Source organism: Sus scrofa, chromosome 13, assembly GCF_000003025.6.
Source record: "Sus scrofa isolate TJ Tabasco breed Duroc chromosome 13, Sscrofa11.1, whole genome shotgun sequence".
Taxonomy (NCBI): Eukaryota; Metazoa; Chordata; class Mammalia; order Artiodactyla; family Suidae; genus Sus; species Sus scrofa.
The window spans coordinates 50,159,772-50,186,762 of record NC_010455.5 but is presented as its reverse complement, the minus strand read 5'-3'; the positions used below and the strand labels follow the sequence as shown (position 1 = coordinate 50,186,762).

The 26,991-nt window shown below is 37.8% G+C and overlaps 1 protein-coding gene across 3 annotated transcripts in view; it reads left to right on the top strand.

Moving 5' to 3' along the window:
• Positions 1 to 26,991, top strand: part of FAM19A4 (family with sequence similarity 19 member A4, C-C motif chemokine like) — a 210,770-nt gene that overhangs the window by 166,686 nt on the left and 17,093 nt on the right. For all 3 annotated transcript variants that reach the window (XR_001300242.2, XM_013981874.2, XM_005669718.3), the window contains exon 4: positions 7,133 to 7,288. Coding sequence is in view for 2 of the 3 variants with exons in the window: in XM_013981874.2 (XP_013837328.2) it covers positions 7,133 to 7,288 (156 nt within the window). In the remaining variant the exon portion in view is untranslated. The remainder of the gene's footprint in view (positions 1 to 7,132; positions 7,289 to 26,991) is intronic.

Genomic DNA, 26,991 nt, shown 5'->3' with positions numbered 1-26,991 from the left:
TCTGTCTCACTATGAGCTTTCAAATAGTTTAAGCCAAAGAACTTCTGGTGCAAATGTGGTTTTGTATTTTATGTTCTTTTTTTACAGTAGAAAAGTCCCAACTGCACTGGGGCAAACAGGTACTTACCCTGTTGTTTGCAACTTTTCTTAAAGGCATACTTAATAAGAATAAAAGGATGTGTATTTAAGCAGATAAGGTTAATCCATCCTCTGTAGCAATCCCAAAGCAATCCATTTTTTGTTGTAAGGATTGTTATAACACTTTTCACAATGTGTACATTGATTATTCAGGTGAATAAGGAACCAGGTATCTTAAAGTTTACCATTCTGCCAGTGTTCGAAGTTATGTTTTTTTGAAAAGAACACACGCAACCCTATTGCAAATTCATAAGTGTGGAAAGGACTAGTTTCAAGTTTTCCCACTTATAACATATATCTCCAGGAGCACTGAGAATGGTGTCTGGCACACAGTACACTATATGTAAGTACTGGTTAAATAAATAGAAATAAATATGCTTCCATCTACCTAACCAGAAAAAAACTGGAAGGGAAATGGCTCAGCAGCTGACAAGGATTAACGGCATATATAGTTTTTTTTTTTTTTTTTTTTTTTCCCTCTTTGGCCAGTTTCTGGCCAGTGAAACTGGCAATACTTATGAATAACCCAGTCTTATCTATTCCAGTTCACACCTTGAAACTCTAAAGTAAACCTCAGAAGAGAAATGTCAACTACAACTTTTCACTTACTGCATAGCTGTTATGTGATAGGTATGTATGTAGCTGTAGTTTTCAAGACAGTTCCCCAACCAAAATGTTCCTCACTATTTAAGAGAGTAGATCCATTTTTGTTTTAAGTGAATTTATCTGAAGTGATCATTCTCTTGTACTAAGCTTATTTGAATAAGGCATCTTTCTTGTACCTTTTCAAAGAACTAAGTTTACCACGAAAGCAACTAGTTTCTTATTTATTCTCTGCTTTCATTATTTTTCCCCCATCCAGCAACTATACTGCCTAGCTGTATGATATTTATGATGCTCAAATTTATATGTTGGCTTGACTAGTGGGGTGACTAGATAGTTGGTTAAACATTATTCCGCATATGTGTGTGTGTGTTTGTGAGAGTGTTTTGGATAAGATTTGCATTTAAATATATAGATTGAGTAAAGCAGATTACCCTCCCTTATGTGGGCAGGCCTCATCCAATCAGTCGAAGGCCTGGATAGAACAAAAATCCTGACCTTCCCCCGAGTAAAGAGAATTCTTCCTGCTTTTCTTGCTTTTGGACTCCAAAGGCAACATCAGCTCTTTTTCAGTCTTGAGTCTGTTTACCTTTGAACTAGAATGACACCAGTGTCTTTCCTGGTCTCAATGTTTTGAACTCAGACTAGAACTAAGCCACCAGTTCTCCTGCATTTCCAGCCTGCTAACTCACCCTGAAGATCTTGGGAATTGCTAGCTTCCGTAATCACAAGAGCTAGTTTCTTATAATAAAGTTCTTTATATCTATGTACACACATCTCATTGGTTCCCTTTCTCTGGAGAACACTAATACAATGTGATAACACGAGCTGCTCATGCATGTATAATCATTGATAGCCCACTGGATCTCTGCCTTTTGCCATCATTCCTTCAGCAATTTTAAGTATCTGTTTCTGAGAACCCATCTTCTGTGCCAGGAACAAAGATTACAAGGAAACAAGGTATATCATTATTCAAAGATTACTGTCTTATGTCAACAACACATGCAATTGTTGAAAGATTGTCTAAGTGGAGCCACACAAACACTGTCATCAAGTAGAAAAGATGTTTTAAGTGGGAAACTGAGCCAGGTCTTGTGAGTTGCTGAGAGATACTATTTTGGCTCTACTTGGCAAAATATCACCTACCATGGCCACTATGTTTTCTGCCATTCTGTGAGAGCATAGATACTGTAGAATGCCTCCTCTTTCCATTAGATAGCTGTATTAACTTGGGAAAATTAGTTTCTGAACATTTTGTTAACTCTAAAATAGGAATAAAAATAGTACTTACGTTATGGCATTTTTAAAGATTACATAGGATGATATTTGTAGAAAGTTTAGAACAGTGCCTGCAACCTACCATATTTATTAAATCTAAGAGGCTGTCAATTGTGAAATATACTGCTATTTTGTGTATTTCAAAGAAAAAAAGCAATGCCAATTATAATGGGAAGATGCTATCAGTTGTGACACCTCCTGACATGTTAAAAGATGGAAAAAATATGTATCTTAAAATCAGTCAAGTACCATAGTCGATGCTCGATAAGAATAAAATCCTAGACCAGACAAACTGATTATTCGGAGACAAGATTGAATAGGAAAAAAATCTATTTGCATTCATGGATGGTTATCTAAATAGCAACAGAATTCTAAGCAAACTGTAATATTAATGAATGTTCAAATCACTTCTTGATATTCCAGGAAGGTACTAACGTGTATTTCTTTTATTTTCTTAATGAGGTTTAGAGCTGCTTTCATTATAGACTCTCTAGGGCTATTTAAAATCTAATTAAGGCATGATGACTATTATAGACCAAGTGTTTGTATATTGTGTTTCCCCTCCTCTGCTAGTTCATACGTTGAAGCCCCAACCCTGAAATGTGACTATATTTGGAGATAGGGTCTCTGAGGAGGTGGTCAAGGTTAAATGAAGTCAGTAAGGAGGGGCCCTAGTTTAACAGGGCTGGTGTCCTTAGGAAAGCAAAGGGACATCAGAGCTCTCTCCCCCTCTCTCTCTCTGCTGTGTGAGGGCACTGTAAGAAGGTGGCTAAGCCAGGAAAAGAAGTCTTACCAGGAGTTGAACTGGCCAGCACTTTGATCTTGGATTTCTGTCTTCTACAACTATGAGAAATAAATTTCTCTTGTTGAAGGCACCCAGTCTGTGGTAGCTGAGCAAACTGAGACAGTGACCATTAGGGAGGGCAGTCACTGAGAGGGCAGAGGCTGAATTCACCCTGTGCCTCCCCCGTCCTCCACTATAGCCCCCCTCCGCCCCCATGGCTAGCTATTACCTATCAAGGGGTGTTTGACCGGAAGGTGCTTATTTGCAGTTGGAAACAAGAGAAGGGTCTCCCCATGAACTCTTGCCAGTCTGCACTTTTCTGCTTACTCCCTGCTGAAATCCCACGCTACTTGACCAACATTGTAATTACCCTTTATTTTAATTTCTTTCTTTCTTTACAATTGTATACAACTACCTGTGGGAAATAAACACTCTTCTTATGAACATTTAATTAGGTTTATAGTTTTAATTACTTCTTTCATATTTATGTTTTCTTCTGTAGTGGGTGGATTAAAAACATTCTCTCATGCTGGTTGCTTGACTCTCTGGGTATTCGTTTTGCTTTTATGGATTTTACAAATGAAACTTGGCCTCAGTACTTGTTCTCACCATTAATTGGCTTTTGCTTTCACCATTTAGGAGGGTATGACAGGGAAGGACCAGAAAAAAATTCAGCATATATAAAACATATATTTTGTAGAAGGCCTAATTTTATGGATTAAAAATCTGAAATACGGAATTTTTAAAATGAGTTTTGTTATTTGAAGCACATACACCAAACAACAGAAACCAAGCAAAGCATGAGAATCCTTGGGGAAACCTGTTGTATTAAGTAGATGAGATTTCTTCTAATTCACAGAACAATTTACATGTAAATGGTATATCTGAAAATTATGAGAGTACTCCAGGGTACATGAAAAGCTTGACTTTCATTAATAACTTCTAAACATTGCCTCTACAATCTTGTTTACATTTTTTTTTTTTATCAGAGTGAAGGTAAATCTTTCCATCCCTGTATATACTAGAGTTGGTGTACTGGTTATCTATTGCTGTGTAACAAATTAGCTTTAATTTTAAATGCTTAAAACATACAGTTGACCCTTGAGCAACACAGGTTTGAGCTGTGCAAGTCCTCTTATACTCTCATTTTTTCTACCAAATTATAGTACCACATGACCTGTGGTTAGTTGGTTGAATCCACGGATGTGTTACTATAGGTACGGAGGGCCAACCATATTATACTCGGTTTTCAACTATGTGTGTAGGGATTGGTATCTCCAATCCCCGCATTATGCAAAAGCCAACTGTATGTTACTTTACACAGTCTTTGAGCATCAGGAATCTGGGAATGGCTCATCTGGTTGGTCCTGACTCAGGGTTGTTGGGTTACAGTTGAACTGTTGTCTGGGATTGCATTCTTGGAAGACTAGACTAGGGCTATAGAATCCACTTCCAAACTCACTCTTGTGGCTGGTGGTAGTAGACTTTAAGTCCACAGGGGCCTCTTCACAGAAATGCATATAAGAGAGTTTCCTCCAGAGTGATTGGTGAGCAAGCAAGTACACCACTGTCTTTTATAAGCTAACTGTGGAAATGCTAAGCCATCACTTCTGATGTGTGCTGTTGGTATTAGCACATAGACCAATGCTGGCCCAATGTAGGAGGAAATGTACTTACAAAGTCACTTACAGAGCTATTGGCAGGAGACTTCAGTTCCTTGCCACATGGGCTTTTCTACAGGGCTGTTTATGCCATAGTTTCCCTCAAATGAGTGGTCCAAGGGGCACAGAAAGAGTGGTCACCTAGTTTTGGAAGTGATATATCACTTCTGCTGCATGAGGTGGGTCATAAAGACCAGTCCTGTTACCACAGGAGAAGGAACTGCACAAAGGCATAGATAGTAGGAGGCTGGGATAATCGGGGACCATCTTAGCCTTGAACAGAATGACAGACAGGTTGAGTGGAATCATTTCCTCAGGTCTAGCCATGAGAATACGACTATTAAGCAAAGTTCTCTGGTGGGTTTGCAATCTCCTGATAATCCTTCAGTAAATTCTCTTTGGATTAATTGAGTTCAGATCAGTTTCCATTGTTATAACAAAAGATTCCTAACCGATAAAATAGACTTCAGTACAAATTAAACTACTTTCTGTTTGTTATAGGACTATGGAAGTCAGATTTGTCATTGTTGGTGATGGGACATACAAATACAGAATTGAGGCAAGAGTAGTGAGAACCTGTGGTGCTAGGTTGGAATTGGAGATACCAGTTTGGACTTATGCTGTGTACACACAGATACACACACACACACACACAGACATACCTTCTAGGTCTAGCTGCTCTTTCAGCCCCAGATCACTCCCCAGCAGCAAGAATAAACCATCATGTCAAGATCTTGATTTCTAAATCTACTGCCCCTCTAAAAACAATTAGGATTCCTTGGAGAAAAATGATGCGGACAAGGAAAGTATAAGGTAACCCTGGCATATCCTTTGCATAGGAAGTTAGTTACATCTCAGAGAATAATGAGGATATGTCAAAATGACACAGCTGCAGTTTGAAGGGTCTCCTCCTGGGGAGATCTGAGATAATCTGAACATTAATATAGTATCAATTTTGCAACCAATAATTGGATCAGGTAGAAATCATCAATGGATGCTAAAAATAGTGGGTAAACTTTGATGAAGAATGGAGTATTTACACAGTTGCAATATATCTCTCCTTAAAGTGCTTATTCATGACAAAGGGCAAAATATTATCTTTTAGGATTGCGGAAATCCGGCAGATGCGACCTTAAGCATGTGATTAAAAGTAATGGCACCAGTAGCAGGATAAATGGACATTATGTGCCTCCTAGTATGATACACGGAGAAGAACATAGAGTTGCTTCTGGGTAATCTGCTAAAAGTGCATTACCTGACTAACCAGGAGGAAACCTCAGACAAATCCAAATTGAGGAACATTCTACAAAATAACTGACATGTATTCTTTAAAAATGTCAAGGTCAAGAAAGATAAAGGCTGAGGAATAGCTTCTGATTAAAGAAGGCTAAAGAATTGTGACCTAAATCTAATGTAGTTCACAAATGGATCCTGAATTGGGGGATGAGGGAGAGGGTGGGAGAGTGGCTCTAAAGGACATTTTTGGGACAACTGGCAAAATTTGACTATAGATTATAGATTATGTAACAGCACTGCATTGGCATCACATGTCCTGAATTTGTTAATTATGTCAGAGTGTCTTTATTCCTAGGAAATACACACGAAGTATTTAGGGATGAAGGAGTATCATGTCTGCAACTTTCAAATGGCTCAAAAAATTTATGAAAGACAGTGGATGATAAAGTAAATAGGGTCATATGTTAAAAGTTAGGAATCTAGGTAAAAGTTCTTATATCAGTTTGCTATTGATGCTGTGACAAATTACATAAATTTAGCAGCTTTTGTATGTAGTTGAAATGTCTGGTATAGTGTAGCTGGTTTCTTTGGGTTAAAATCTGGGTTATCAGCAAGATGGCATTTCTTTATGGGGTCCCTGAGGAAGAATCTGCTTCCAAGCATGTCCAGATTTTTGGCAGAATTCATTTTCTTGCAGTTTTAGGACTTCAGTCTTCATTTCCTCAATCTGTGGCCCAATGCTGCTTTGGATCCTCTCTTGTTTTATTTATTTTATTTTTTGTCTTTTTTAGGGTTACACCTGCAGCAAATGGAAGTTCCCAGGCCAGAGGTCAAATCACAGCTGCAGCTATCAGCCTACGCCACAGCCACAGTGACGCTGGATCTGAGCTGCAGCTTGTGGCAATGCCAGATCTTTTAACCCACTGAGTGAGGCCAGGGATGGAACCTTCATCCTCATGGATACTAGTCGAATTTTTAACTCACTAAGCCACAATGAGATCTCCCTCCTAATGTTTTAAATCAGACTTCTCTTTCTGCTTCATCTCTCTGCTTTGAAAGCCTCGTATAATCATATTGGCTCAGTGTGGATAATCCAGGATAATCTACCTCTCTTAAACTCAACCAATTAATAATCTTAATTATATGTGCAAAATCTGTTTTGCCATGTAAATATCATTAACAGCCATGGGTGTGATACCAGGAGCTAACAGTCCTAGAAGCCAAATTTCTGTCTATTTTAGTTATTCATAGGAAGTTTTTTTCTTGCTCTATCCTTGGCACAACTAAACTTAAAATTATATTTAAAAAAAGAAAGATTCATAAACACAGTATGTGGACTTGGAAAATGAAATCAAGGCATTGTTCAAGTTGCTGGTACTTTCATTTCTATCTAACAGCACTGGATCTCTTTTTATCCCCCATTATCTACCAGGTCACCACCAGATCAAGCAAGGGACCTGTGAGGTGGTCGCAGTGCACAGGTGCTGTAACAAGAACCGCATTGAGGAGCGATCACAAACGGTCAAGTGTTCTTGCTTCCCAGGACAGGTTGCTGGCACAACTCGGGCTCAGCCTTCTTGTGTTGAAGGTAAGATCCTTCTGGTCAGTTTCTCCCAGATTTCAAAGGACCTAACACGACTAAGACTCTCCCTGCTGTCTTCACAATTCAGAGAAAACTCAGCTGCATCTAGGACAGTGTCATTTAAAAAATGAACAAAAATATAACTCCACACATTTCTTGATGAGTAAGGTCAGCTATTAATGATGTCTTTAAGAGGTACTTGTGAGGAGTTCTATTAGTGGACAATCAAGAAGATATGTTTTGATTTCTTATTGCGGAACTGTCTTTCCAAATCTCACGCATCGAAGCAGCTGCTTTCCTGGACACGGTCTTCTCCCCGCTCTCAGACTCTCCTCAAAAAACGAGCAACCTGGTTTTCTCACCTCATGTTTCATGTTGCAGACTAATATTCTCTTTATTTCTAGTTTTCTCTTTCAAAAGACATTTATAAAACACCTTTGGAGAAAGTTCCCTGAGAATAGTTTGGGATTCTGCATCATTTAGTTGTTTTTTTCCAAATTCCCTAGCAGAGAACTGTCCCAGTTGTTAAAAAAAAAAAAAAAAAAAAAAAAGAAGGAATGTTGATGTTTATAGGTGCAGGCCTGGGATGGATTCCTTTTGATGCTTCTGGCTTCTTCCAACAGACATCTTGTTAGAAACAAGTATCAGTCCCCAGGGGAACAGATACATGAGGTTAAGCCTTGTAGCAGTTTCTCTACAATGGCGTGAAACCTCCCTGAAAATGAACACTTCGTCTTATCTGATGCGTGTCTAAAGGTCATCGCACACACCACACATTTCTTTCCTCTGCAATCACACAATTGACAGTAATAGCTGACTTTTCCTACATCCTCCCTCCCCTACCAAACACAGACACAGATTTATGGGCTGTCTGGTATACATGTAGGGTAAACATACCAGTGGTGTGTATTTATATGATCTTAGCCATCTTTCAGGCTGGAAAGAGAATGCGGAAAATTTCCCATGTGCGGTTCCTCATCAGAAACTCTGGAGGCCAAATGTGTTGCTGAATTCAGATTTTGTCAGGTATTATCACTTAAAGTGTATGCCATCTATTACCTAGTGGACCTCATATCTTCTCTAGTTTCACCCAATCATCACAGATACTAATATTTATACAGTGAAATATATGAATATTCATGTGGGGTGGCATAAAGCAAAATGAAGATCCTCATGTTAATTCAAGTCAGGTTTTGCTGCCATCATAAAGAAATTCTTGTCATTTTCAGAGATTACTGGATTTGGGGATTAAAGATAAAGGAGTGTGGGCCTATAAGAAAAAATGAAGATTTTTAACATTAAAAAAATTTTGCTAAGTTTCTTATCTCTCAAGCTGGGACCGCTTAGTGTATATATCTTCTTAATGATTGAAGCCAAAACATGCCCATTGTCTCCTTGCTGTCTCTCAAGTCAGTCTACTTTTCTCTATCCCACTGTCACCTTCACAGTCTAGGTGCCTAATTACATTTTGCTGAGCTGACTACTCATAGTCTTCCAATTGTCAACTTGTAGCCAAATGATCCTGCTACAGAAACAAAACTTACCACATCACTTCCATATTTAAAACCCCACTTCAGTGCCTTCCCACTATCTTTAAGATGAAATCCAAATTCCTTACCATGGCTTGGCTGATGGAGATATGCCTAATCTGGTTTGAACTTTCTTTTCTATTCCAACTACCTTAACCCAGCCAAACTGGAGTCTTTTTTGTTCCATTTCTCTACTCCTGTCTAAATCCTTTTCCAGAATCATTGCCCTCACCCCTCCAATGCAATGTAAGATGCTTCTGGTCAGTTTCTCCCAGATTTCAAAGGATGTAAGACGACTAAGACTTTCCCTGGTGTCCTCACAACTCAGAAAACTCAGCTACATCTAATGCCCACTCTCCTTTCATATCGTCTATATTTTCTCCTATCTCCTCACACTTCCAGTGCATGACGTGTATCTTGTTTTGTTGTAAAAACCTGTTGAATGCATGCCTACCTGTTAGACTGCAAGTTGCTTGAGGATGGGAACTGGGTCTCCTATTTCCATCTACCTGTACTGGCTGGTGCATGGTTAAGTTTTACCACTGGAGAGAATGATTTCATCTTCACTAATTACAGATTGATTTCAAAAGGTAACAATGTTTGTTTTTCTCTGTAGATTTTAATTTTTTTAATTAAAATTGTAAAAATTTTTGTTTTTATTAAAGTATTGGTGATATACAATATCATAGTGGTTTTAGGTATAAAACATAGTGATTTGACATTAACATACAGTAAAAATTGATCACTGTGATAAGTCCAGTAATGATCTGTTGCAGTACAAAGTTAATACAATACAATATTATTGACTATATTCCCCATGCTGTATATTACATCCCCATGGCTTATTTTGTAAGTACTTCTTAATCCGTATTACCTGTTTTGTCCAGTCTCCCACACTTCCACCCTCTGGAGACCACCAATTTTATTTCTGTAGCCATGAGCCTTTCTGTTTTATTTATTTATCTTATTTTTATTTTTTGATCTTTAGGGCTGCACCTGCAGAATATGGAAGTTCCCAGGCTAGGGGTCAAATTGGAGCTACAGCTGCTGGCCTATACCACAGCCACAGTGATGTGAGATCCAGGCCGCATCTGCAACCTACATCACAGCTCATGGCAATGCTGGATCCCCAACCCACTGAGTGAGGCCAGGGATGGATCCCGCATCCTCATGGATCCTAATTGGATTCTTTAACCTCTGAGCCCTGAAGGGAACTCCTGTCTTGTTTTTTAGATTCCACATGCAAGTGAAACCATATATTATTTGTCTTTTCTGACTTATTTGACTTAGAATAATACCCTCTCAATACATCCATATTGTTGCAAATGGCAAAATTTCATTCTTCTTTTTTTTTTTTAATTTTATGGCCACAGCCGCAGTATATAGAAGTTCAGGCCAGAGATTGAATTCAAGCCATAGCTGCAATCTACACAACAGCTGTGGCAATGCTGGGTCCTTTAACCCACTGTGCCAGACCAGGGGTTGAACTTACACCTCTGCAGTGACCCAGTTGCTGCAGTTGGATTTTTAACCCACTGTGCTGTGGCAGGAACTCCTCATTCTTTTTTATGACTGAGTGATATTCCATTGTGTGTGTATACGATACACACACTACATGTTCTTTATCCATTCATCTGTTTATGGGTACTTAGGTTGTCCCATACATAGGCTATTGTAAATAATGCTGCAGTGAACATAGGGGTGCGTATTTCTTTTCTAATTCATGTTTTTGTATTCTGTGGATAAATACCCAGAGGTGGGATAGCTGGATCATACAGTAGTTCTATTCTTAATATTTGGAGGAATCTCCATATTATTTTCCATAGTGGCTGAACCAATTTAAATTCCCACCAGTACTGGAGGGTTTTTTATCCCACATGTGACTGTTTTCTTACTTTTTCTTTCTGATAGTTTGTTATTAGTTTATAGAAATATAGTACAATTATATATATTGATTTTATATCTTGCAACTTGACTGAGTCCATTTATCAGTTCTAAGAGTCTTTTAGGATTTTCTTTACATAGGATCATGTCATCGGCAAATAGTGACAGTTTTACTTTTTTTTTTTTTTTTCCTGGTTTGGATAACTTACTTCTCTGCCTTGTGTGACTGCTGTGACTAGGACTTTCAATACTGTATTGAATGAAAGTGCTGATAGTAGGGATCCTTCTCTTGTTCCTGATCTTAGAGGAAAGGCTTTTGGTTTTTCACCACTGCGTGTGATGTAGGCTGTGGGTTTGTTGTATATGGCCTTTATTATGTTGAGGTATGGTCCCTCTATATTCACTTTGTTGAGAGTTTTTAATCATAAGTCGATGTTGAATTTTGTCAAGTGCCTTTATCTATTGAGATGATCAGGTGATTTTTCTCCTTTATTTTGTAAATGTAGTATATCATGTTGATTAATTTGCAGATACTGAACCATCCCTGAATCCCTGGAATAAATCTCACTTGTTCGTGGCATAAGATCCTTTTCATGCATTGTTTAATTAGGTTTGCTAATATTTTGTTGAGGTTTTTTTGCATCTACTTTCATCTGGGATATTGGCCAGTAATTTCCTTTTTTTTTTTTTTTTTTTTTTTTTTGTAGAGTCTTGTCTATAGTTTTAGTGTAAGCATTCCTTCCTCTTAAATTTTTGGAATAATTTGAAAAATATAGGTATTAACTCTTCTTTAAGTGTTTTTTAGAATTTACCTGGGAAGCCATCTGCTTCCAGACTTTCTTTTGAATTTTTTTGATTAGCAATTCAATTTTAAAACTAGCAATCATTTTGTTCAGATTTTCTACTTCTTCTTGATTGTCTTATAAGAATGTCTGTTTCTAGCAATTTATCTCTTCAAGGTTGTTGAATTTATTGGGGTATAATTGTTTGTACTAATATCAATCATTCTTCATATTTCTGTGGTATCTATTGCTGCTTCTCCTTTTTCATTTCTGGTTTTATTTTGGCCCTTTTTTTTTTCCTTGATGAGTCTGGCTAAAGGTTTATCAATTGTGTTTTTCTTTTCAAAGAACCAGCTCTTAGATTCATTGATCTTGTATACTGTTTTTTAGTCTCTATGTATTTCATCTCTAATCTTTATTATTTCCTTCCTTCTGCTGATTTTGGGCTTTGTTCTTCTTTTTCTAATTTCTTTAGATAGTAAGTTAGGTTTTTTGATATTTTTCTTGTTTCTTGAAGTAGGTCTGTGTCACTATAAACTACCTGCTTAGAACTGCATTTGCTGCCTCCTATAGGTTTTCAAAAGTTATATTTTTATTTCTTTTGAGCTATTTTCTATTTTCTCTTTGATTTCTTTTACTGACTCTCTGGTTTTTTAGTAGTATGTTGTTTAGTGTACACATGTTATTTTTTCCCCAAGTTTCTTCTTGTAATTTGATTTCTAGTTTCATAACTGTCAGTTAGAAAAGATCCTTATTTCAGTCGTCTTAAATTTATTGAGACTTGTTTTGTGGCATAATATGTGATCTGTCCTGGAGAATGTTTCATGTGTGCTTGAAGAGTGCACTTGAAGCGTATGTGTTTTTCCTGCTTTTTTGAGGTGGTGTGTTCTGTATATAACTATTAAGGTCATCTGATCTAATGTGTCACTTAAATGTCAATGTTTTATTACTTGTTTTCTGTCTGGATGATCTGTCTTTTGATGGAAGTGGGGTGTTAAAGTACCCTTATTTTATAATGGATGTTAAAATCTACCTTTATATCTGTTAGTATTTGATTTATGTGTTTAGTTGATCCTATGTTGGGTGTATAGATATTTACAAGCATTATACCTTGTTGGACGAATCCCTTTTTAATTAGGTAATGCCATTCTCTCTCTATTTACAGTTTTTGCTTTGAAGTCTGTTCTGTCAAGGATATCTGATGTTGATGGCCTTTAGTATATTCTTAATTTAAGTTACTGCATTCTTTAGTTCTTTTTAAAAAATATATTGGCACATAGTTGACTTAGAAAGTTAATTTCAGGTGTACAGCAAAGTAAATCAGTTATACATATATCCATTCCTTTTCAGATTGTTTTCTCATATAGCTTTATTATACAGTATTGAGTAGATCACTCTGTGCTATGCAGTAGGTCCTTGTTACCTATCTATTTTATATATAGTAGTGACTATATATCAATCCCAACCCCCTAATTTATCTCTCCCACCCCACATTTTCCTTTGGTAACCATAAGTCTGTTTTCAGAATCTTTGAATCTGTTTCTTCAAATTCGCACCTGTTGAGTTTGTTTCTGTTTTGTAAGTTCTTTGGCATCATTTTTTGTTAGATTCCACATATTAGTGATCTTATATAATATTTGTCTTTGTCTGACTTACTTTAGTATGATAATATCTAGGTCAATCTACGTTGCTGCAAATGGCATTTCATTATTTTTTATGGCTGAATTATGTATATATGTACCACATCTTCTTTATCCAGTCTTCTGTTGATGGACATTTAGGTTGCTTCCATGTCTTGGCTATTGTAAATAGGGCTTCACTGGGGTGCATATATCTTTTCAAATTAGGGTTTTCTCTGGATATATACTGAGGAGTGGGATTGCTGGATCATATGGTAGTTCTATATTTTAAAGGAACCTCCAGGAGTTCCTGTCGTGGCTCAGTGGTTAACAAATCTGACTAGGAACCATGAGGTTGAGGGTTCAATCCCTGGCATCGCTCAGTGGGTTAAGGATCCGGCATTGCTGTGAGCTGTGATATAGGTCGCAGATGCGGCTTGGATCCCGCATTGCTGTGGCTCTGATTAGACCCCTAGCCTGGAACATCCATATGCCACAGGTGCGGCCCTAGAAAAGACAAAAAAAAAAAAAAAAAAAAGCTTAAAAAATATCATGATGCATGTAAAGTTAAATCACTATGTATGTTGTACACTTTAAACTTATACAGTGCTGTATGTCCATTATATCTCAATAAAACTGGAAGAAAAGAAAAAAAGGGGGGGAACCTCCATACTGTTCTCCATAGTGGTTTGCACCAGCTTACATTCCCACCAACAGTGTAGGAAGGTTCTTTTTTTCTTCACTTTGTAGGTTTTTTTAATGATGGCCATTCTGACTGGTGTAAGGTGATACCTCACTGTAGTCTTGATTTGCATTTCCCTAATAATTAGCAATGTTGAGCATCTTTTCGTGTGTTTTTTGGCTATCTGTATGTCTTCTTTGGAGAAATGTCTATTTAAATGTTCTGCCCATTTTTATTTATTTATTTATTTTTTACAAAACCCACAATTTTATTGGTGTTAATGTTGTTGCTATCACAATAAATGTATTGTTATATGTTACATCTGATTCTATCTTCTGCCCATTTTTAAATTGGGTTGTTTGGGGTTTTCATTTGCTATTGAGCTGCATGAGTTATTGGTGTATTTTGGAGATTAATCCCTTATCAGTTGCTTTATTTGCAAATATTTTGTCCCATTCCCTGGGTTGTCTTTACTTTTTATTTATGGTTTCCTTTGCTGTGCAAGAATGTATTCTTTAGTTTTGATTGGTTCTTTTTTATATTTTCTATCCCTTTTTGGAAGTACTGAGTTCATCCATTCTTCTTCTGTGGTCAGTGAACACCTTTATGACTATTCATTTAAACTCTTTAGCTGGTAAGTTGCTTATCCCCTTTTCATTTAGTTTTTTTTCTTTTTCCTGTGGTTCTGTCTTGCTTATTTCCATTTGGAAGGTATTTTTCTGTCCTCATTTTGGTTGTCTATATGAGGTAAATTTAACTCTCCCAGTCTTGAAAGAGTGGCCTTACATACAAGGTGCCCTGCAGGCCAGTGGTTCAGGCACCCTTGATCCTCAGAGCCAGCTGTTCCAGGTGTCTCACCAGAGTGGTCTGCCTGCACCTCCTTTTATGGTTGGACCCCCAAGCGGGCTGGTTCCTTGAGTTGGCCTTGACTATCCTGGGGCACACTGATACATGAGACTGGTCTCTGGTACAGCTAGCTGTGAGGCCTAATCATGACTCTTGTGGGAGTGCTGATGTGTAGGGCTCCCTGAGTGGGATCTGGTTTTGAGGGATGCCAGTGCTGGCCAAGGTGGTTTGCTGGGTAGGATGGGGGGCAGAAACCATTTTGGAGGGGTGCTGGTAATGGCTGAGGTGGCCCACTAGGTAGGGTGGGGTCTACTTCAGAGATTCTGACCACAGTAGGGTAAGGTCCTTAGGGAAATGCCAGGGTGGGGCACACAGTGTCAGCTGGAGAGTCAGAGAGTTACAGAAATGGTGCACCTCATTACCAGGCCAGCTGAGAAAAAGGAGTTAAAAAGTTCCTGCCAGCACTTCTGTCCCGGGAGAGAGTTCCAGCAGATCCCTGCCCAATTCATAGGTGATGAATTTCCTTCTCATATGACACAGGCACTTTTCAAGCTGCTGGCTCTATACTGGGACACTTGCAGAAAGTTAGTTTGTGTGTGAGCTGTTCAAGAATGGAATCTTAGTTTTCTCCATTCCTCCAGCTAGACGTACACCCCACTGGTTTTCAGAGCCAGGTGTTGTAAGGTTTCATCTTCCTGTTGCAGGACTTCTGGGCTGCAGGATTACTTTTGGCTTGAAGCCAGTGGGGACCATCATGGTCGTGACATCCCTCCTGCTTGTGGGTCCCCGTACCAGGAATGTGGGTTCTGATCAGAGCACATCCCTATCCCTCCTACTTGTTTGAGTGTAGCCTTTTATTTATTTAGTTGTAGAAAATATATTCTCCCAGTGTTTAGGTCATTCTCAGAAATAGTTGTTCTGAATCTATTTGTAGTTTTGGTATATCCTTAGGAGGAGGTAAGCTCAGGATCTTCCTACTCTGCCATTTTGATGTAGATTTTAAACTTCTGTAGGTTTTAAACTTCTGCAGGAACTCATGAATCATAATATCAACTATATTTATTCTCAATCTAGCTTAGACCATTTGGATATAAAAATCTAAAATATCTAAATAATGTTTTATAATACTCAAAGCACTTTTATTTGTGCCTGAAAAATATAGATAAGGCAGAGGTTTCTATTATCATCTGTCTTTTCATAAAGGAAATCTTAATACCTTACCATAAATGAGCTTGTTTTAAATTTTATATATGGGAAAAATCCCTTTTTGGCCTCTACTTTATGGATAACTACATAAACCATTTCATTAAATTTACATATATATTTAATAATATGTATATTTTCCATGTGTTTGTGCATTTAAGATAGGTCTCTAGTAGATTTCAGTATGGATGTGTGTTTTACACAAATGGTATCACACTGGATATTTCTTAATCCTGTGTGCATTATTCCTGTCAATATTAGGTTGTGGAGATCCTTGTGTGCAAGTACGTATTGGCCTGATTTTTTTTATTATAGTTGATTTACAATGTTCTGTAAATTTCTGCTTTATAGCAAAGAAACCCAGTTATACAAATATATACATTCTTTTTCTTACATTATCCTCCATCTTGTTCCATCACAAGTGCTTAGATATAGTTCCCTGTGCTTATACAGCAGGATCTGATGGCTTATCCATTCTAAATGTAATAGTTTGCATCTACGAACCCCAAACTCTCACTTGCTGCATAGCATTCCATTATATGAATAAATTATAATTTATTTAGCCATTCTTCTGTTGACAGGCATTTTGCTTGTGTCTATGGCAAGGAAAGGAGACTTATAGGGTAACTCAACAATTTCCCTAGTGCATAGGATAAGTAAGTGACAGATGCCAACTATCTGGTGTCAGAGCTGTCTGTGCAGTAAAACTTCCTGTGATGATGCAAATGTTCTTTCTGTACATCTCCATATCTGTAATGGCATGATGTATATGTACGATTGGTAGCCACTAACTACATGTGGCTCTTGAGCATCTGAGATGTGACTAGTGTAAAGTTAAATGGGAATTGTGACTAGATGCTTCTTTATTGGACAGTGCAGGATAAGAAAGTCAAAAGAGAAAGACAGATACCATAATGATATCATTTATATGTGGAATCTAAAATGTAGACAAATGAACCTATCTCCAGAACAGAAACAGACTTACAGATGTAGAGAACAGAGTTGTAGTTGCCAAGTGTGAGAGAGGAGGGACTAGGATGGACTGGGAGTTTGGGGTTCGTAGATGTAAGCTATTACATTTATAACAGATAAGCAGTGAGGTTCTGGTATATAGCACAGGGAACTATATCCAGTCTCTGTTCTTTATGCATAGACCATAATGGAAGATAGTAAAAGAAAGGGAATGTAGGATTTCCTGTCATGGTGCAGCGGAGATGGACCGACCAGTATCCATGAGGATGCGGGTTTGATCCCTGGCCTCGCTCAGTGGGTTAAGGATCCAGAGTTGGCATGGGCTGTGGTGTAGGTCACAGACATGACTCAGATCCTTCATTGTTGTGTCTGTGGCTGTGGCTGCAGCTGCAGCCAGCCGTGGTAGCCTAACCTGGGAACTTCCATATGCTGTGGGTGCAGCCCTAAAAAGCAAAAAAAAAAAAAAAAAAAAAAAAAAAAAAAAGCAGTTGGTGTCACTATGCCACCTTAAAGAGAAAACCAGGAATGTATACATATATATGGCTGGGTCGCTTTGCTATACAGCAGAAATTGGCATGACATTGTAAATCAACTCTACTTAAAAAAAAAAAAAAAAAAAAAAAAAAGAAAAGAAAAAAATGCTCACGGGAAAAACATTAACTGGGAACTTGTGACTAGATGCTTCTTTATTGGACAGTGCAGGGTAGGCTTTACGTAAACGTGTAACTTTAGTGCAACATGGGTGGCCAGAGCATAGCAAAACTCTGAACAATGGGATTAGGATTGTACCTTCATATTTGTGTCCCTTCCACCCAGCACTTTCTGGTGAATATTCAGTATTCAATAAATGTTTATTGGCTCGAAGTCACAGAAGAGGTGTAGGAAGCTGTAGTTAAGGCTCTAGTTAGGATGTATATCTGTGTCCATATCTCCCTGATCTCCTGTTCCTTATCTGGATATGTTTTGATTAGGGCTTTTTAGCTTTACCTGCTTAATCTTTATCCCATAATAATTATGCAGTATCATGCTGCTAATTGGCATGTGGGAAGACCTAATCTCTGCTGATATGTTCCTCTTATCTTATTTGTCAATAAGAATAGAGAGGATCTAAAATATAAAATTTACTTGAATTTACATTTAAATTAAAACAAATTCAGAAGACATGGGAGGGGGTTGCTAATTAATGTTGATATAGAAATTGGAATATTTTTATGCATTTTTATTAATCCATACCATACTTATCTAGTGTTTTCATTGCTTTTCCATAAAAATCATAGCTTTTACTCTTTAAAAAGGGAAAAAAATTAGCTTTTTCTCCTCTCAAGGTTTTTTTTTTTTGTTATAATTAACTTGTGAAATCCTTCTGAGTTATTGAAATGTGTCTGTAATACATATTTGGGATTTGGGAGAAGGGATGCAGAATTATTTGATCAAAACTATTATTAGTTGGATCCTAAAACAGAAACTATTCAGATTTTAACATTCTTCCTTTTGAATCTTCTTCTGGCATATACAAGGCTATTTTGTGGTAGGAGCTGTAATTTACAAATTTATCAAAATACAGCTCTGTAGAGATAATGCTGAATAGCTTTCTGATAAAATGAGATAAATGTGTAGGACAGTGAAGCTTAATTTATTTTGTCAAAGTGAATGGTTTCTAAGACCTTAGGTTTGAAAAATGTTAACAAGGAGTTCCCCCTGTGGCATGGCAGAAATGAATCCAACTAGTATTCATGAGGCTATGGGTTTGATCCCTGGCCTTGCTCACTGGGTTATGGATCTGGCATTGCGGTGAGCTGTGGTGTAGGTCAAAGACATGGCTTGGATCCTGAGTTGCTGTGGCTGTGGAATAGGCTGGCAGCCACAGCTCTGATTTGACCCCCAGCCTGGGAACTTCCATATGCTGTGGGTGCAGCCCCCAAAAGCATAAATAAATAAGTAAATAAGGTTAATAAGACAAACGTGTTGGAATGGAAGACAGTTACTCTTTAAAGCTCTTTTTTCTTTCGATGATGCCTGAATGTCTTTTCTGAGAGGTCAGATTTTGCTTAGTTAAGGATAAGAGTTGCTGTATATACTTCCATCTTCTTTCATGGCTTTATGGATTGTGGGGTAGGGTGTAGGGTCTGGCTTTGAGATATGAGTTCACAGCACTTTGCAACTAGCTATGTTCTCCATGCCACTTGAAAGACACAGCACTTTTCTGAGTTTTTCTCAGTGGTGGTCAGCTGAATGACAGTGGGTGTCCTTTGAAAAACCCCTTTGGGAATTGGGAAGGCATGCCTCTGGCCTATGTTGGCTGATTCATCAAGTTTTACCTTAGCCCCTTTCTCCCAGGCATGTCCTAGATGCTGGAGGATAGGACGATAATTAGACTCGGGTCCTGATTTGAAGGAGCCCAGAGTTTACTAGGCAAAATGGATAACTCTAGGAAATGAAGGACTCATAGGGAAAGCAGAAGAGGTCAAGGATGGTGCCTGTGGATGGAAGCCATGGGTCTGACTTTCCCACGAAAGGGGGAACTAGGGAAGGGAGGAATATATAGCACCTGAGAATGAGCAGGGTGAACTTGGAATGTGGAAGCAGCTCATCTGGCTCAGAAATGGTAGAAGACAAAGTTGGAGATGTAAAAAGAGCCTGTGATTTGGCCTTAGAGCAAATCAAATTTAGGACTTAATGCCTGCCTTCTGGGAATTTGTATTTCAGGAGAGTAGATGCAGCAGATCTGCCAAGAGGGAAGGGTATGAAGTGCTACTAACAAAGTGCATGTGAAACACCCTGAGATTTCTGAGAAGGAAAAATGTGACCACTGAATGTAACAGGTCAAATGGATTGTCAGCACAGGTGTCATGGTGAGCCCAGGATTAGCCAGGATTTTTGTGTCTGTGGGGGTTGGGGAGTGGTGTGAGAGAGAGAGACAGAAACAGACACACTGAGAGACACATGCAAACATTAGAGTTGTGTAACTGTCCACAGTGGAGGCAGGAAGGAAGACAGGGATAGATGTGACATGGTATGTCCTGTGAACTAGCATTATTTCCCTAGCCAAGGATTTGATGAGCCTGATGAACTGTCATGGCCTCTTGTTATGGTCTGAGTACATCCAAGTCATCCCCATAGGTAACCATAGATCAATGTTTCTCAACCAGGAGTCTTATTTTCTCCACCTTAGGGACATTTGACAGTGTCTAGTTACCCTCTTGGTTGTTAAACTGGGAGAAAGAGTCTGTGGCATCTAGCAAGAAGAAGCCAGGGATGCTGCTAAACATCTTAAAAATGAGCAGGATACATCCCTGCAATAAAGAAGTATCTAGGCTGAAATGTCAGTAATGCCAAGATGGAGAAACTCTGCCTTGGAGTTCTCTGTACTTACTAATTAGTAGTACTTACTAATCCAAATTCTTTTTTTGTTGTCTTTTTCGGGTTGCACCCGAAGCATGTGGAGGTTCTCAGCCTAGGGGTCAAATCACAGCTGTGGCTGTCAGCCTACGCCACAGCCACAGCAACTCGGGATCTGAGGCACGTGTTCAACCTACACTACAGCTCCTGGCAACACCAGATCTTTAACCCACTGAGCAAGGCAAGGGATTGAACCCACACCCTCATGACGCTAATTGGATTTGTTAACCATTGAGACACAACAGGAACTCCCTAATCCAAATTCTTACTCTGAATTGTGCTGTAAGTAGCTTCCTACTGAGTGGGCACTGAGTGTACTTGAGTGAGAGGGCATTTTGCTAAGACAAACTAGATCACAAAAGATGACCCTTACGTATTCCTCCACAGCCTTGCTCTGCACTCTTTGTACTGTGTGGAAATAACAGTACTGTGTCATTTTTGAAATGTGTGAACAAGTAAAAGATTCTTAAAAAAAATCATGGTCCTCTCACTCCTGCTTTTATGAATGTTAGCTGGGTCAGATGGGAATGGGGAATGGCTTCCTTTCTTGAATAATAAGAAATATAAATGGGTAGGGCTTTCCACCTACATATCTTGAGAGGTAATAAATGGCTTAATTTTTAAAGAACATGGTGTCTTGAAATAACAGTAAGAACAAAATAGTTCAAAATAAAATACATTAAAAACTCAGAACATATTCTTGTGACTCCATTTTCTTGGTGATAAATATTCTAGGAAGATGTGTTTTTAATCTTTCTGTCCATAGTTTCAGTGTTAAAATACACTTTTCTTTAGAAAAGCCTTAACTCTGTGTAAATACAACCAAACTAAATCAGCAAAGGAGGCCAACTGTTGCCTGTTGAGAAGTGAGCCTGTTAGTTTTATTAGAAGATGGGCTTATCGAAATAGCTATATAAATACATACTGTGTTTTATTTAATGAGTGATATTTACTTGGGACAAAGGATAGAAACAAAAAACCTCCATCTATTTTATACAACAAGGAGTGAAGAAAATGAACCAGGACAAAATAGTTTCTTAGTTACATTATGGTTTCGTCTAAAAAAACATTACGGAAAGTACTAGTCTCACTACCATAAAACCAAGGCTTCACTGTATTTTTTTAAATTTCCTTTCTGCATGAAACTAGAAATTCGTTACAGCTTGGCAGCTTGGAGCTAGGGATATTTTGTGTTTTCATAAGTCAGGAAGGCATGGGGCTTTTTAAAGAGTTTTATTTTAAAAATAGAAGTGACAAGACACTTTCTCATTTAAAGTATATCATGGTATTTTGTAACAGGAAAAAAAAGTATGTATGCCTCCTACAAACTTATTTTCCTGTGGAGACAAGACTGAGTTAAGTGGGCAGATGTTCTCAAGAGTTATTTTAACAGAATTCTATTTCAGAGTGCTTTGTCTCAGCTCATAGTCCTACTTAGTATGCACTCAATGCTTAAACTTTGGGGCTGTTTAATTTGTCTTCACTATCAGGTCAAACTCTTGGTTGGTTTTCACCCTAGCTGCGAGATGCTCAGTCCATCCTTAACTCATAAAGGGATGTGAAACTTGAAATTTGGCTACTGTGGCAGGCCTTATTATGTTTCTCGTTTCTGAAAGAACACTTGCCATGAGGTCTTTGACAAAAGAAACTATCCTGGATAAAGCATCTGCTGACAGGGCCCCTCACTCAGCATATTCTATCAGATAGGTATGTGGTTTCTTTCCTACAAATAGAAATATTTTAATTTCCAGGGCAGCTTGCTATTTTGAGGAGCCTGTTAGGGATCTCTCTTTAAAAACGTCACTGCATATTTTCCAATAAAATGAAAGGACAGTGGTACATAATTTCATAAAGGCTTATATTCTTCCTTCTCTGATTGATTTAAATAAATTACATGTAAATTCTTACACAAAATACTAGGCAGTTCTGTAGCTATGAACTAGCATATTTTTTCTTTTGTGATGACTGACTGTTTCATTTCTTTTCTTCCCTGTGAACTCCTTCTCTAGATTTGGCATCAGAATTCTCTTGAATCCCCATGAGTCCAGTCAGAAAGTACTAGCATTTCTCTGCTGTGAAGTTGAGATAGTCTGATTCCAGCTATCTCCTCTGCAGGTAGTTAATTCCCAGGTTTTTTGCCTCACTCACACAATTGGTCTTCTCTTTCAGACTCCTTTCTGTTCTAAATTCTCTCATCATCCCCTGCCAGACTCACTGTTCTGGGAACACAGGTGTTCCTGGATTATTACCTTGCTCAGAAACTTTCCATGGCTCCCTTCTGTTTAGAGAATCAAGTCTTGAGTTGGCCTTGACTGCCTCTAAAGTTTGCTTCCCAGGCCACCGTCCACCACTGAATGTCCACTGCTTCCTTGTTCCTGAACCCTCACTTCAGCCACATGGGTCTACTGGCTTCCAGGTGGCCATTTACTGCTTCATTGCCCCTCCTGCCTTTACCTGGACAGATTACTAACCATCTGGCAAGGCTTGTTTTGAATTATCCATGAAACAAAGAGGGCGGAGTAGAAGGACTTAAGCTCACTTTCTCTGATGAAAACATCAAAATTACAACTAACTGATGAACAAGCATCAACAAAATAGAATTATCCACGGAGCTCTGATTCTCTGATGTCAAGAATCCATAGTTTTCCAGTGCTGAGTGGAAGAAAGTTTGTCTAAGGAACAGTTTTCAAGATTAAAAAAAAAGTATTTCAAATTCAGCTTTAACTCTGTGTAAATATAAGCTCTGTCAACACGTATATAACTTTTCCAGTCCTGCAGATGGTATTTCAAACTGAGGATTGGAACCTTATCTCTTATCTTTGTATCCTCTTGGGTCCAGACTAAGGTATTCAGAAAATAATGAATGACTGGTCAGCACCATGAGTATGATCAATTCTGTACAGTACTTACTAATTTAAACTCTTACTTTAAGTAATAGTGTAAGTAGAAAGACCGGTGGGTACCGAGTCTAGATTCAAATACCTCCTCCCTAAGTTTACCTACTTTGTGGAAATCTCTGGTTTTTATGTCTGGAACTGTCTGCCTCCCCCCGTACTTTAAAAAAAATTTTTTTTTTGTAACAGTGTGGAGTCAATTTCTGCTGTACAGCATAGTGACCTGGTCATAAATACACATTCTTTTTCACATTTTATCTCATTTATTTTCAAGTATGGTCTATCTCAAGAGACTAGATACATTTCCCTGTTCTCTACATCAAGACCTCTTTACTTGTCCATTCTAAAGCTAGTAGTTTGTCCCAGGAACTTTCAGAAGCAAAAGGGAAGTTTGGGGTTGGTAGATACAGTCAGAATAGGAATAGTATGAAAAAGTACTTTGAAAATGACACAGCTCCTTACAACTTTAAGAAGAAATCGTTGTGAAACAATGTAACTTTGCCCCAGTGTGTCCACCCACTTAAGTTCAGTGTCAGTCTCTGGTACCATAAATAACCTATTGAGCTATATGTCTTTCTCAGAGTTGGCACCTTCTGACTTAAATAGCAAATGGTTAATCTAGATCACAAATCTGCCTTACTCAGGTATTATTGGTTTGGATGAGACTAAATGGATAGTGGCTCAGTATTTGCCCAGAATCTGGAACAGTGTCTGCATGTGGAGAAAACACAGCATCTGGTCACTTCAGCCACTAATGGGACGATCCTGTGCCCTCATCATGCCTCATCATCGCATTTGCTTGACAGGAGAAGAATTTTGAATGCACTGGCTTGCTCTGTTACCTAATTCTGATATGGCCTTTAGTAGAGATCTCTGCTGTGAGAGAGTGGGTATATATGCAGCATTGGCACATGGGCACCAACATTAGATTTCCTCTGTTCAAATGCCACTTGCAAAATGTGTGACATTGGGCGAGTCACTTAATACCACCAGACCTCAGTTTTCTCTTCTCTATAAAATGCAGAAAAAAATAACCACTTTGACTTTGAAATTTGAACTTAGAAAATGCAAGAAAGACATCTGGCAATATGTCCTGCCTTTAAGAAAAAGTAGCTATTAGGGTTTATGATTTACCTCATTTTATTGTGCTTTGCAGATACCACTTTTTACAAATTGAAGATTGAGGCAATAGTGCATTGAGCAAGTCTAGTGGTGCCATTTTTCTGACCCCATTTGCTCACTTTGTGTCTCACATTTGGTAATTCTCATGATATTTCAAACCTTCCATCAGCAAAAAGAATATGACTCACTAAAACCTCAGATGATGGTGAGCAATGAAATATTTTTACATTAAAGTAGCAATAAAATATTTTTAAATTAAAGTATGTACACTCAGTTTTATTTTTTTGATAGTGCTATTGCAGTCTTAATAGACTACAGTGTACTATAAATGTAACTTAAAAAATTTACTGGGGTATAGTTGATTTACAGTGCTGTATTAGTTTAAGGTATACAGCAAAGTGAATCAGTTATACATACACCTTTATCCATTCTTTTTCAGATTCTTTTTCATTTAGGTTATTATAGAATATTGAGTAGATTTCCCTGTGCTATATAGTAGGTCCTTGGTATTTATCTATTTTATATATAGTAGTTTGTATGTGTTAATCCCATCCTCCCAATTTATCCCTCCTCCCCAAAGTTTCCCCTTTGGTAATCCTAAAATTGATTTCAGAAATCTGTGAGTTTGTTTCTGTTTTTATAAATAAGTTATTTTGTATCATTTTAAAATTAGATTCCACGTATAAGTGATTTCATATGATCTTTGTCTTCTCTGACTTACTTGACTTAGTATGGTAATTTTTAGGTCCATCTATGTTGCTGCAGATGGCATTATTTCATTCTTTTTTATGGCTAATGTTTCAAAGTATATATGTACTACATCTTTATCATTCCTCTCTCAGTGGACATTTAGATTGCTTCCATGTCTTGGCTATTGTAAATTGTGCTGCAGTGAACACTGTGGTGCATGTATCTTTTCAAATTATGGTGTTCTCTGGATAGATGCCAAGGAATGGGATTGCTGGATCAGATGGTACTTCTATATTTAGTTTTTTAAGGAACTTCAATATTATTTTCCATAGTGGTTGCACCAATTTACATTCTCACCAACAGTGTAGGAGAGTTCCCTTTTCTCCACACCCCTTTCAGCATTTATTGTTTGTAGACTTTTTAAAAATACTAAATGATTTATTTTCATATTTTTTTGTTTAGCTTTCTCAGTTTATTATTTTCTTTAATTTTGTCAGAGTATAGTTGACTTACAATGTTAGTTTCAGATGTACAGCAAAGTGAATCAGTCATGCAATAAATATATCCATTCTTTTTTAATAGAGGTTATTACAAATTATTGAGTAGATTTTCCTGTGCTATTTAGTAGGTTCTTATTAATCATCTGTTTTACACAGTAGTTTGTAGACTTTTTGATGATGGTCATTCTGACTGTTATGAGGTGATAGCCTCATTGCAATTTTGATTTGCATTTCTCTAGTAATTAGTGATGTTGAGCTTCTTTTCAGTGCTTTTTGGTCTTTTGTTGTCTTTGGAGAAATGTCTATTTAGATCTTCTGACCATTTTTAATTATATTAATTTTTTGATATAAAGTAGTATGAAATGTTTGCATATTTTTGAGATTAATCCCTTGTCAGTTGCTTTGTTTGCAAAGATTTTCTCCCATTCTGTGGGTTGTCTCTTTTTTTTTAATTTTTTAAAATTTTATTTATTTATTTATTTCCTCATCTTTATTTTTCATTTATTTTTTTATTGTTATTTCCCCCAACACACTTTTTTTTCCCCACTGTACAGAATGGGGACCCAGTTACAAATATATGTATACATAATTTTTTCTCCCATTGTTGTGCTGCATTGTAAGTATCTAGACATAGTTCTCAGTGCTACACAGCAGGATCTCATTGTTAGTCCACTCCAAAAGCAATAGTTTGTATCCGTTAACCCCAAGATCCCAATCCCTCCTACTTCCTCCCCCTCCCCCCGGGCACCCACAAGTTTATTCTCCAAGTCCATGATTTTCTCTTCTGTGAAAAGGTTCATTTTTGCTGTATATTAGATACCAGATATGACTGCTATCATATGGTATTTGTCTTTCTCTCTTTTTGACTTACTTCACTCAGGATGAGAGTCTCTAGTTCCATCAACGTTGCTGCAAATGGCATTATGTCGTTCTTTTTTATGGCTGAGTGGTATTCCATTGTGTATATATACCACATCTTCCTAATCCAGTCATCTGTCTATAGACATTTGGGTTGTTTCCATGTCTTGGCTATTGTGAATAGTGCTGCAATGAACATGCAGGTGCATGCGTCTTTTTTAAGGAGAGTTTTGTCTGGATATCTGCCCAAGAATGGGATTGCTAGATCATATGGTAGTTCTATGTATAGATTTCTAAGGTACCTCCACACTGTTCTCCATAGTGGCTGTACCAGTTGACATTTCCACCAATAGTGCAGGAGGGTTCCCTTTTCTCCACAGCCCCTCCAGCACTTGTTATTTGTGGACTTATTAATGATGGCCATTCTGACTGGTGTGAGGTGGTATCTCATGGTAGTTTTAAATTGCATTTCTCTAATAATCAGTGATGTTGAGCATTTTTTCACGTGCTTGTTGGCCATGTGTATATCTTCCTTGGAGAAATGTCTATTCAGGTCTTTTGCCCATTTTTCCATTGGGTGATTGGCTTTTTTGCTTTTGAGTTGCGTAAGTTGCTTGTATATTCTAGAGATTAAGCCCTTGTCAGTCACATCATTTGAAACGATTTTCTCCCATTCTGTAAGTTGTCTTTTTGTTTTCTTTTTGTTTTCCTTTGCTGTGCAAAAGCTTT